General features: G+C 39.9%; 1 protein-coding gene across 1 annotated transcript in view; it reads right to left on the bottom strand.

Annotated features, from left to right (window-relative positions):
- Positions 1–13,179, bottom strand: part of SLC17A8 (solute carrier family 17 member 8) — an 85,896-nt gene that overhangs the window by 55,836 nt on the left and 16,881 nt on the right. The window contains exon 2 of the mRNA XM_042781828.1: positions 9,343–9,599. Within this exon, the coding sequence (XP_042637762.1) occupies positions 9,343–9,599 (257 nt within the window). The remainder of the gene's footprint in view (positions 1–9,342; positions 9,600–13,179) is intronic.

Raw genomic sequence — 13,179 nt, 5'->3', positions numbered from 1 at the left:
TAGATGGTAGGGAAGTCAAGACAACTACAAGATAGAACAGACTGTTCTAAACTTGGGAAGAAAACTATAAATCACAGGGTAACCTCAAAGAAAAATGATAACCCCTCACATCAAAATCAAAAAGAGGACCAGCACAAATATTTAGCAAATACCAAAGCAACAGCAACAAAGAAAGTGATAACACAATTCATAAACAAAATGAGCTCAGCATAGAAAATTATATGGAACAAAGAAATTGACACCACAAAAAAGCATATAACAAAAATGGCAGCAACAAATTCATATTTGCCAATAATTATATATCTGGCAAGGGACTTATCTCTAAGATTTATAGAAAACTCCAATGCCTCAACACCAAAGGAATTAACAATCCAATTGAAAAATGGGCAGAAGACATAAAAAGACACTTCACCAAGGAGGCCAGGGGGCCAGCTAATACATGAAGAGATGCTCATAATCATTGGCCATCAGAGAGATGTAAATCAAAACAAGGAGATACAGTCTCAATCCTGCACTGAAGGCAAGATTCAACAAGACAGAAAATAACAAATGCTGGCAGGGATATGGAGAGATTGGGACTCTTATACACTGCTGGTGGGACTGTGAAGTGATACAACCACTGTGGAAAGCAATATGGCAATTCCTTAGAAAGCTGGAATTGGAGATACATTTGACCCAGCAATCCCATTACTAGGTATATATCCTAAAGAGGTGAAAGCCAGGACAGGAACAGATATATGCACACTCATGCTCATTGCAGCACTATTTACAACAGCAAAAAGATGGAAACAACCTACGTGCCCATCAGCGGAAGAGTGGATGACCAAACTAAGGTGCATACACATAATGGGATGCTATGCAGCAGTAAAGAATAATGTAGAGTCTGCAAAACACTGCATAATATGGATGAACTTGGAGGACATTATGCTGAGTGAAATAAGTCAATCACAAAAGGACAAATACAGTATTAGTTCATTGTTGTGGAGAGTCAAGGAAAGATTTATACATGGAAGGAAACTTTCTTTGTTGGTTGCCAGGGGTGGGAGAGGAGTGGTGGAAACATTGCAAAAAATAAAAAAGAAATGCATTGACCTATGTCACTTTAGCTCTATCTATTTCACTGGACATAAATTATATTTCAATAAAATCATTTTAAAAAAAAAAGAAAAGAAAAGAAAAGAACATGGACTGCCAGAAGAATGAACAAATCTGTCTTGGAAGAACTATAGCTAGAAGGCTCCTTAAAGCAAGAATGGCCAGATTTCGTCTCATGTGCTTTGGTCATGTTATCAGAAGGGACCAGTCCCTGGATAAGGATATCATGCTTGGTAAATTAGAGGGTCAAAGAAAAAGGGGGAAGATCTTCAATGGGATGAATTGACACATGGCTGCAACGATGGGCTCAAGCATAGCAACCATTATTAGAATGTCACAGGACCAGGCACTGTTTCATTCTGTTGTACACAGGGTTGCTGTGAGTTGGAACTGACTCAAAGGCACCAACAACAACAGAGGATGGCAAGGTGGGATGGAATGTTAGCTAGAATTGTCAGGAAAGGCCTCACTGATAAATGATTTTGACCTGAAGAAAGGGAGAGAATTAGCAAGTGTAGAATCCCTGAGGTAAGAATGTGTCTTGTGTGTTAGTGAAACAGCAGGATGTGAGCATACCTGGAGGGTCATGTGTGAGGAGGGAAATAGGAGTTGAAGCAGGAGAAGCGATGAGAAGTGATGAGGTATCAAATGATGCAGAGAGCTTTAAGTGATCGATGTTTACTTGAAGAGAGATGTAAACCATGGGAATGTTTGAGCAGAAAAAAAAAATCACTGCTGTTAAGTCAATTCTGACTCATAGCGACCCCTCCTTAGGTGTCTGAGGTCTCTATGGAAGTAGATTGCCCAGTCTTCCTTCCAAGGAGTAGTTGGTGGCTTTGAACCACCAGCCTTCTGGTTAGTAGTCAAATGCCTTAGCCACTACACCACCAGAGTTCCTTTGAGTAGAGAAGAGACACAATTTAATTAAGATATTTTCTAATTATTTTCTCTTTAATCCTCTCAATATTTTGAGTTACTTAATATAGATTATCTCATTTGATTTACACAATAGCCCTATTATCTTCATTTCACAATAAGGACACTGAGGGTTAGCAAGGAATTGTTAGAAATGCCAATTACTATTTTTCTACTCACACTTCTTCCCCTAGGCAGGCTGCCCTGTTTGTTCCATAGAACTCTCCCCCATGAACACCCCAGCTGACTGGACACCTAAATTGAAGGAGCTAACCCATAGGCTGGACTCAGCCAATCAACTTCTCTCTCCCTCTGTCTTTCTTTCATGTGAACCCAGAGATTTTAGCTGGACAATAGTGAGCACTTAAACTTGGCCCCCATGGAGTTAGGGCCAAGTCAATGATCTTTCTGGCAAGTCAAAAGCTCTAGGAAGTTAAGTTTTGGGGGACAACATGACAGTATGGAAAACAAAGCAGCCCATGGAGAGAGCAAGGAATTGGAGCTGATGCAGATGAAGCAGATGAGAGGTCCTGTGGAGCAAGAAAGCAGGAGACCTCAGCCAAGGACTGTCTAGCTCCCATGAGGTCCTGCATCATTCAATATCATCAACAGGAGATGGAAGGAATACACAGAGTCATTGTACCAAAACAACCCAGTCGATCTTCATCCATTTCAGGAGGTGGCATGTGATCAAGAACCAATGGTATTGAAGGAAGAAGTTGAAGCTGCACTGAAAGAATTGGTGAAGAACAAGGCTCCAGGAATTGACAGAATACCCATTGAGATGTTTCAACAAACAGATGCCCTGCTGGAGCCACTCACTCAGTTATGCCAAGAGATTTGGAAGACAGCCACGTGGCCAACTGACTGGAAGAGATCCATATTTGTACCCATTCCAAAGAAAAGTGATCCCACAGAATGTGGAAGTTATAGAACAGTATCATTAATATCGCACACAAGTAAGATCCTACTGAAGATAATTCAAAAATGGTTGCGGCAGTATATTGACAGAGAACTTCCAGAAATGCAAGCTGGATTCAGAAGAGGACATGGAATGAGGGATATCATTGCTGATGTCAGATGGATCTTGGCTCAAAGCAAAGAATACAGAAAGATGTTTACTTGTGTTTTATTGACCATACAAAAGCATTTGATTGTGTGGATCATAACAAATTGTGGATAACATGGAAAAGAATGGGAATTCCAGAACACTTAATTGTACTAATGAGGAACTGCACATAGACCAGGAGGCTGTTGTTCGAACAGAAAAAGGGAACACTACATGGTTTAAAATCAAGAAAGAAGTGCATCAGAGTTGTATCCTTCCACCACATTTATTCAATCTGTATGCTGAGCAAATAATCTAAGAAGGTGGACTATATGGAGATGAACGTGGCATCAGGATTAGAGGAAAAATCATTAACAACCTGCAATGTGCTGACAACATAACTTTGCTTGGTGAAAGTGAGGATGACTTGAGGCACTTACCGATGAAGATTGAAGACTACAGTCTGCAGTATGGATTACATCTCAATATAAAGAAAACAAAAGACCTCACAACTGAACCCATGAGCAGTATCACAATAAATGGAGAAAAGATTGAAGTTGTCAAAGACTTCACATTGCTTGGTTCTACAATCTACGTCAATGGAAGCAGCAGTCAGGACATCAGACGACTTATCTCTGGGCAAATCAGCTGCGAAGGACCTCTTTCAAGTGCTGAAGAGCAAAGATGTCTCCTTGAAGACTGAGGTACACCTGACACAAGTCATGGTATTTTCAATTGCCTTATATGCATGTGAGGGCTGGACAATGAATAAGGAAGACCGAAGAAGAGTTGATGCTTTTGGGTTGTGGTGTTAGTGAAGAATTCTGAAAGTGCCATGGACTGCTAAAGGATCTGTCAAATCTATCCTGGAGGAAATGCAGCCAGAATGCTTCTTGAAAGTGAGAATGGCCAGACTTCGTCTCACCTAGTTTGGTCATGTTGTCAGAAGAAACCATTCCCTGGAGAAGGATGTCATGCTTGGTAAGGTAGAAGGTCAATGAAAGAGGGGAAAGCTCTCAATGAGATGGATTGACACAGTGGCTGCTGCGATGGGCTCAAGTATAGGAAGGATTGTGTAGCTGGTGTGGGACTAGACAGAGTTTCGTTCTGCATAGGGTCACTATGAGATGGAGATGACTCAACAGCACCTAACAACAACAACAATATGAGGTCTAGCTCCACTCCACAGAGCTTCTGGTTCTGCTTTGGAAATATACCTACTCCTCATTTACTATCTTGTTGTCTGACATTTTGCATTTATAACAATAGTAAAAATCTACTACCCAACTACTTTGTGCATTAATGACTTACATCTGGCAGTAAGAAATGCTGAAGGGAAAGCAAGAGCAACACTAGCTGTGATGGTTAATTTTAAGTTTATGTGTCAACTTGATTGGGCCTGATTCTCAGTGGTTTGCTAGTTATGTAATGATGTAATTTGGCAAGTATGTAATGATGTAATTTGGCAGTTATGTAATGATGTGGTCATCCTCCATTTTGTGATATGATGTGATCATTCTCCATTTTTGCAAAACATCAATTTCACATTAACAACCTGGTCTTTAGAACCTAACCAAGGTAGGAGTGGTTGTAATTGCACAAAAGCTCCTTTCCCTCTCTATGGAAGAACACAACCTGGATTTCCATTCCACCTCAGGCTGCACCCTCTACTCCAGGCACAAATTGCACAAATGTACACAGCAAGTTCCAGCAGAATTTCCAGACTAGGGTGGACTAGAAAGAAAGGTCTGGCTATCTACTCAAGAAAATCAGCCAATAAAAACACTATGAATCACAATGATCTATGTGCAACCAATCATAGGGATGGCACAGGACTTAAACACTGTTCCATTGCGTTGTATATGGGTCACCATGGGTCAGGGTCTGACTCAGTGGCAGCGAACAACAGTAACACAGCAGATCTGCTTTCTGCACTTCGTTCGCATGAGATCCCTCTACAGCCATGCAATAATCCTCTTTTTAACTTGAGCTGGTTTCACTGTGCTTCTATTCTTTGCCACCGGTCATCCCTGACTGGACACAAAGGTAACTTGCTCAAGGTCCCAGAGCTAATGAACAGCATGTGAAGGAGTTTGAACTCTTCCTGAGGTTAATAAGAAATCATCACAAGGCATATCAAATTTCATTCATTGCCAACCATGTGCACTGTTCTAAGCATCTCACATGTTTTAGGTATTAACTATTAAGCTAAAAAAATCATTATTCATACATCAGCTAAAATCGCCCTTCACAGTAGTAGTACAACATACACTACATATTTGAAAAATCTACCCATTCATACTCCTTTCCTCTCTCTTCTTTTGAAAATGAGGAATTTAAAAATATATCAGCACAAAATATCTAGGTTTTTTCACCCATAAACAAATACATACAATAACATACCCACAAATAAACAAATAAAAATACTACCCATTCCAAGCATTTCCTAATACAATTAGTGAAATCTATGTCATCAGGTTGAACATGCTTAGCTGTTTACTAAGCCATGGTCCATTTGGACAAGAGCGAAATGAACTGATGTAAATTGGAGTTGTGCTAGAGTTTCTGAAATAGTACTAAACTCCTAATCTTGAGGCCAGAGAAAATTATGTAAAGCATAGTTTAGATCTTAATCAATTTCTCTAAGACTCTGGAAGGCAAAACCATGGAAACTAGAGCACACACTAGCATTGTTCCTTGGGTTTGTCAAAACGTCTTTTCCATATGCCTCACAGCAAACTCTATTGACCCAAGCCTGTCTTTTCAGGCAACAAACAAATGCAAAACAGCATCTCATTTAGATCTGGGCCTCAGCAGACAAGTTTTAATTAGCTAGACTTGCTCACAAAGGGCTGAAAGAATACATGCGATACACATCTGAAAACTTGCAAATATACATCATTCTTTATTTTTAAAATGCATGACATACTCCCTCTCTCTCTACACACACACACACACACATACACACACACAGAAACCAGGATATTTTTTTAGAATAGGTTCAGCACTGTGGCATCAAACAGATGAGTTAGAAAAATCTCCATGGTGCTATTCTCCTGTAGAAGAATAATCTCTTTGCTGGGAAAAAAAAAAAAAAAGAACCTATAGACCAACTAAAGACTTCTTTTTCATGGATTTAAATCACATTTTCCCAAACCAGTAGTTGGCAGGAGTTTGTTCCAGGGGATGCTAATAGATGCAGCCTTGAAAGAAAGTCTTCTGTGATCAGGTAAGTCCTGGAAATAACTGAATGCCACACCTTCCTCTTGGAGAGCCATAGGACACCACCCAGTAAAGGCTCTGGATAGGGCCAACGGAAGACACTCACTTAATCTGAATGACCCAGCACTCCCCATTTCATGTAGCACCATTTTCATAGCACAGCCTACAGAACAGTGGTTTGCGAATTGTTCTAAATATTTCTCCAAATATGGGTGAGGTCCAGAGAATTATTAAAGTTGTCTCTCCGCAAGTTGAAGGGCAATGTACCAAACGTGAGTGATCAACATGGTGGCATTGAGGAAGAGGAAGACATGGAGAGGTGCATGGGAGGCACAGACAACAAAGATGAACCCTTTTACACATACAGTACCGTGTTGTCAATGAAGGCATACTTGGATATATGGGTGGATAGATGGGTGAACAGGCTGAACTAGTAGGTATGTCTATGCAGGGGGAAGTGTGCCCAAGACCACGTATAGGGTTGGCAGACAATGTTTCTACAAGTGTATTGCTATGTTCTTTAAGAATTCCCAGGTATATAGTGGACCTGACAAGGGATAAGATTGTAGTCAGTTCTTGGCCATAGCCAGCTACCCAGAGGGAGCAAGGAGTTGGACCTGTGGTCTCAGGACTATACTCACAGGGTACATCAAGCTCAATTGGTATAACATACTACACAAAACATTGTTCCACATCTTACTCTGGTGAGTAGCAACTAGGATCTTAAAAGATTGCAAGCGGCCATGTAGGTACAATGATGGGTGTCTCCTCATCCAGAGCAAAGAAGAATGAAGAAAACCAAAGGTTCATGGAAACAATTAGTCCAAGAACTGGTAACCCATGCAATTCTCAGCCTATGTGACTATGAGACCAGAAGAACTAGATGGTGCCCAGGTACCACTGTCAACCACTCGGAGGGGGATTTATGTAGGAGATCCTGGATAGAGTGGGAGAACCATGTGGAACAAAACTCAAAATCATTTGGGGGAAAAAAAAAACGGGGGGGAACCAGGTTTGCTGTCTGACAGAGCCTGATGGAACCACTGAGACTATGGCCCCTAGCTGCCATTCAGGTCTGGAACTGAACCCACTCCTGTGGCTTCCAGCCAAACAAAAGACAGGCATATGAGGTGAACATTTACACTAGGTAGAATATACTCCTTGGAGAGACCAATCATGGGAGAGTAGAAGGGCTGTGTATGCACAGGAAGACAACTCAGGGGACAGGAGTGCATGGAGGGAAGGACACAGGGAAGAGGTAACTATGGGGAGGAAGTGGGAAGGGAGTTGTTGCATTGTGGGAAATTGTAAACAATGTCATGAGACAAAGTGTATGTGAACTGCTGTATGGAAAGTGAATTTGCTCTGTAATGTTTCACCCAAATCACAATTTAAAAAAAAAAAAAAAAAAAAAACCACTAAAGTTATCTCTCTGCAAATGGATTGATTTCCACATGAGTCATTCCATTGTGAATATGTGCAATTGAATAAAACATGCTTATTGAGTATACAGTGGACATGCCTTTCAGTTTGGTTTTTCTCCCATACCCTCAGTAGGTGTCTAGGCTTACCATGAGAGAGGAGTCCTTGGGTGGTGCAAATGGTTAACAAACTCGGGTTGGAGTCCATTCAGAAGCACCTCCGAAGAAAGTCCTGCTATCTACTTCCATAACATTAGCCATTGAAACCCTACGGAGCACAGTTCTACCCTGACACACCTGGCTCGCTGTGAGTCAGAATTGGCTAGATGGAAACTGGGCTTCTGATGTCATTTAAGAAACAAACTAGATTTTATCTTTCCAGTGATTCATACTATTTAAGCGATAACAGAAATATACCTGCTTATGACCACAACAGCCTCTGCACTGGGCCTCCTGCCTCCACTCTTATCTAACTTCAATCTGGACTCTTCCTATTGGGCAGTGGGTGTTCTGGAACACAGATCACCTGTCTGTTTAAAGCCCGTGCCTGACTCCCTACATGACTCCCCAGGCCTGTTACGATCTGGTACTTGTTTACCTTGCTACCTCAGTGTCCTGATGGTTGCCCCAAATAGAGGATGAGCTTGGGTGGGTAAACTTGGAACCCCTTCCTACCAAGGGTTGTCAACCTGAAGTCTATGGATGGAATCCTGGGGATCTGTGAACCTGGGTGGGAAAAAACTGACATCTTTATTTTCATTATTTCACCAACTGTTAACTGCAATTTAGCATTTTCTTCAATCGTGAATGTAGGCAGCAAACACACAAGTATTATCAGTACCTGTAATTCTGTCACCAAGAGGAATAATAAATATGTTCATATCATATTACAGTTGTCAATGTTTCAAATTATCATTTATAGTTTAAACTTTAAAATTACAGTAAATTTTAGACCCATTGCTGGATTTTGTCATCTAATGTGTTACAGAAGATGCTCATATGTTTCTATTTTATGAATTTGATTTTTAAATATTTTTATATCTGTGTTTTAATACGGCTTCCTTTATAATCATATATGTTTTACTTTATGAGTTTTAAAGATTATTTTGACAAAAGGTTCAGGCCCTATGCCAGGTTGCCAAAGAGGTCCATGACAAGAAAAGGTAAAATTCAGTCCCTAAAACATACCATTCACTCTCCCCCTGCTCCCTCTCCCTCTCTTTCTATTTCTCTCTCTCTTCTCCAGACCTTCATACTTGATATTCCTTCTTTTTCAAACACTTTTCCTTCCACTCCACCAAAATCTTTGTCTGGCAGATTCCTCCTCATCTTTCATGTCCAGTCATCAATTTATTTAGGATATCTTTCACAATAAAAGTCTGGACAAGGCCTCCTTTCTTAGACCCCAACCATCCTGTGCACCTACAACCCAAATTATGATTTCTTATGTAAGATCTCCATCAGGACAAAGGCTGTCTCTGTATTGCTCACCATTCTATGCCCATCACCTTGCACAGTGTCTGACACATGGTAGTCACTCTATATTTTTGTCACATCAGTGAATGAATTATAGTGTTTTATTTCACTATGCAAAGAATGTATTTACCCAACTGTGGTCAAAATCCCACCATAGACTGATACCAACCTGAATTTCTGGTTTTCCATCAACATACACAGTGCTGTTGTTGACCATTTCCACGATGGCAACTCCAAGATTGCAACGAATACCAAAGGAGATGCAGAAACCCAGCCCACTCATGATGGCGATGATGTAACGCTTGGGGATGCCACAACAGTGGCAGTCACAGAGTGGGGGGCTTGGCCTGGATGGCTGCACTGGCCTTCCTTCTTCATTCAGTTCAATATTATCTTCTTCTTCATTGGTCCCATCGATTCTTCTACACGAGAGAAAGAATGAACAGAGAAGAAAGACTAAAAGTAGGCATGCACACCCCCCCAAAAAAAATGTACAAAGAAGGAAAAGGAAAACCCAAAATAGGATGCTGCCTGTATTTTTTAAAGTAATTATTATCATTTTAATAAATCATAATGGCTAAAATCTTTTATTTTAGGATATTGTGCTGCCCTTTTGTAGGCATTAATATGTAAATCCTATTACAACCCCATGAGGTTATTATCATGCCCATTTTATAGCTGGGGAATGAAAACATAGTCATTTGAGGCAGATTCAAGTCCAGAGTCTATGTTCTTAACAATATAATGTACCGAGCTTCCTGCTGAAAATGTATTGATTGACTTCATCTTCAATGCATGACACACCTACCTCCTATGCTTGACTTTAATTTTCATGTCATTTGATGCTTACTGAAAATATATACAATAAAAAAAAATTAACCCATTGGAAGATTCTTCTCTCTCTCTCTCTAAGTCCCATTAAAATGCTAAGTAGAGGTGGTGGTGTTAACAGTTGTCCAACTGGCACTTATTCATAGACACTTTATATATAATAGAACGAAACAGTGCCTGGTCTTGAACCATCTTCTCATCTTCCAGCACTACATCAACAATGTTCTGCTGCTATCTATAAGGTTTTCATTGGCTAATTTTTGGAAGTAGATCACCAGGCCTTTCTTCCTAGTCTGTCTGAGACTGGAAGTTCTGCTGAAACCTGTCCACCATGGGTGACCCAATGATGTTTGAAATACTGGTAGTTTAGCTTTCAGCATCATGTTGTTATGTGCCATCGAGTCAGCCCTGACTCATAGCGACCCCTCCTTGGGTTTCCGAGGCAGTATCACTACGGAAGTAGGATTGCCCAACCTTCCTTCCGAGGAGTGGCTGATGGGTTTGAACCGCCAACCATCTGGTGAGCAGTCAAGTGCATTAGCCCCTATGCTACCAGAGCTCCCATAGCAACACACAAATCGCCACAGTGCAACAAACTGACAAACAGGTGGAGGTAGAGGGGTAGATCTTCTAGCACAACATGTATCAAATTGGGTATGGATCTTTTTTCTGAGGAGTTGGTTCCCTGGTTCCTTTTATCCAGATGATAAGATGAAATGATAATATTATGTCCATTAGAGTGGATTTACCCTCTTTAAAAAAAAAAAAAAAAAAAAGGAATTAGGCAAAATGAACCCTATCTGTTCATTCATCCTGTCACATATTATAACCCTTCGAAAGGCAGTGCCATGGGCCAAATATGGTCCAAGTCTTGTAAAAATAAGCAAAGCTTACAAATTTTCATGAATATTAAATTCAGCAATTATAGCTAATACAGTAGAATAGTTATATTTAAACAAATTATTTGCCAATCAACATAATTTTGGCTGCTTTTTATACCTAAAGTAAGATCAGGTTTAAAGCAAATGTACAGAGTCCTCACAACTGGACCAACAAGTAACATCATGACAAATGGAGAAAAGATTAATGTTGTCAAGGATTTCATTTTACTTGGATCCATAATTAATGCCCATGGAAAGAAGACTCAAGAAATCAAATGATTTTGTTATGTTTGGGGGTGGTGATAAGGGCATGAAATCAAGTGAACATGAACTGTTGAATGTAAAACAAATTTTATTCTGTAAATTTGCACCCAAATCACAATAAAATTTAAAACAGAAATCAAACAATGTATTGCATTGGGCAAACATGTTGTAAAAGACCTCTTAAAGTGTTAAAGAGCAAAGAGGTCACTTAGAAGACTAAAGTGTGCCTGACCCAAGCCATGATATTTTCAATAGGCTCATATGCATGTGAGAGCTGGACAATGAATAAGGAAGACCACAGAAGAACTGATGGATTTGAGTTGCAGTGTTGGCAAAGAATATTGAATGTACCATGGACTGCTAGAAGAATGAACAGATCTGTCTTGGAGGAAGTACAACCTGAACACACCTTAGAAGTAAGACTGACCAGACTTTGTCTACAGTACTCTAGTCATGTTGTCAAAAGGAAGCAATTCCTGGTGAAGGATACCATGGAAAGTAGAAAGTCAAGGAAAAAGGGGAAGACCCTCAATGAGATGGATTGACACAGTGGCTGTGACAAAGGGCTCAAGCATGACAACAATTGTGAGGATGAAGCAGGACTGGACAGCATTTTGTTCTGTTGTACATAGGGTCACTATGAATCGGAACTGACTCAACGGCACCTGACAACAGCAACAACCTAAAGAAATAAATATACCAGATCCAATTCAGTACATTAGATATTTAATGAGTATCTACTCTGTGTGTCAGGCACTGTACTACATACTATAGAACAAAAAAGAATGAGACATGCTCTCAGCCCTCTTCCAACTCTTAGTTTTAATGGAAAAAGAGAGACAGAAGAATCTCCAGTGGATTAATACAAGCTGCTATAATTACTGGACAATGCATGCTTTGTTGAAATAAAAGTGAAGAGCAGTGGTAAAAGCAAAGGAAGGAACTTTGATTTCAACTGGTAAGCTTAGATTAGAAGCTAAATAATACAAGAACAGTGAGCTGATCGGAAGAGAACTTCAACAATCTACCACCATTGCCTATCTACATTTATGCAGATATATTCTGCCTTCTCTTCTCTTCTACTTATCTTCTTCTAGAAGCATAGATGTAAGCTATTATTATAATGTAATTGTATAGGGAAACCTCTTTATCAGGGGACTAGATCCTAGCTCCACTCAGCCACTCATGTATATTATGCCAGAAACTACCTCATCCCTACCATACTTCAACGTCAATTATTTTCTCCTCTACTAGGTCATTTCTATTATTCTACAAATATGCTCTTATTTCTCCACTATTAAAATAAAATTTGAAACACTTTCTCCTCCAGCTATTCTCCTCTCGTTCCTCATCTTCCATTTTTAGAAAAACTCCTTGACAGGGTTGTCTGAAGTCACTGTCTTCAATTCCTCTCCTCCCACTCTCTCTTGGCCCCACTTCAATCAGGTGTTCTCTCAGCTGTCCACCAAAACTAGTCTTAAGGTTGTCGATGCCCTCGACATGGCTAAATACAAAGGTCATTTTCAGTCCTCATCTAATTGACCTATCATCAGTTCTTACTTGACCACTTAATTTTCTTCCAGGGAACCACTCTCACTTTATTTTCTTCCTAATTCTCCAGCTACTTCTTATGTTTTCGGTTCTTTTGCGGATTCCTTCTTTCCTCAATATGCAAACCCAGAGTGCTCAAGGACTTAGATCTTGGACCTCTTATGTTTTCTAGCTACACTTTATAGGCAATCTCATCCAGTCTCTGAGCTTTAAGTGCATATATATACTGATAGTTCCCAAATTTCATATCCAAACTTATTTGACATATCCTGAGACATATAACAGGTGTCTTGAACTTAATACATCCAACTGAGTTGTCCCAAATAGGATAAATTCCTAAAGTCTTTCTTGTCTCAAATAATGACAGTTCTGTTCCTATAGTTGCTCAGGTAAAAAACTTGAAGTCATTATATGTGTCTTATTTCTTCTCTGAACAACTTCCAATTCAAAAGTCATTGTGCCTCGTTTGAATGTT

This window comes from Orycteropus afer, unplaced genomic scaffold (genome assembly GCF_000298275.1).
Source record: "Orycteropus afer afer isolate SDZICR_OR568_19922 unplaced genomic scaffold, OryAfe1.0 scaffold00177, whole genome shotgun sequence".
Lineage (NCBI taxonomy): Eukaryota > Metazoa > Chordata > Mammalia > Tubulidentata > Orycteropodidae > Orycteropus > Orycteropus afer.
This window is presented reverse-complemented; position numbering and strand designations above follow the sequence as displayed.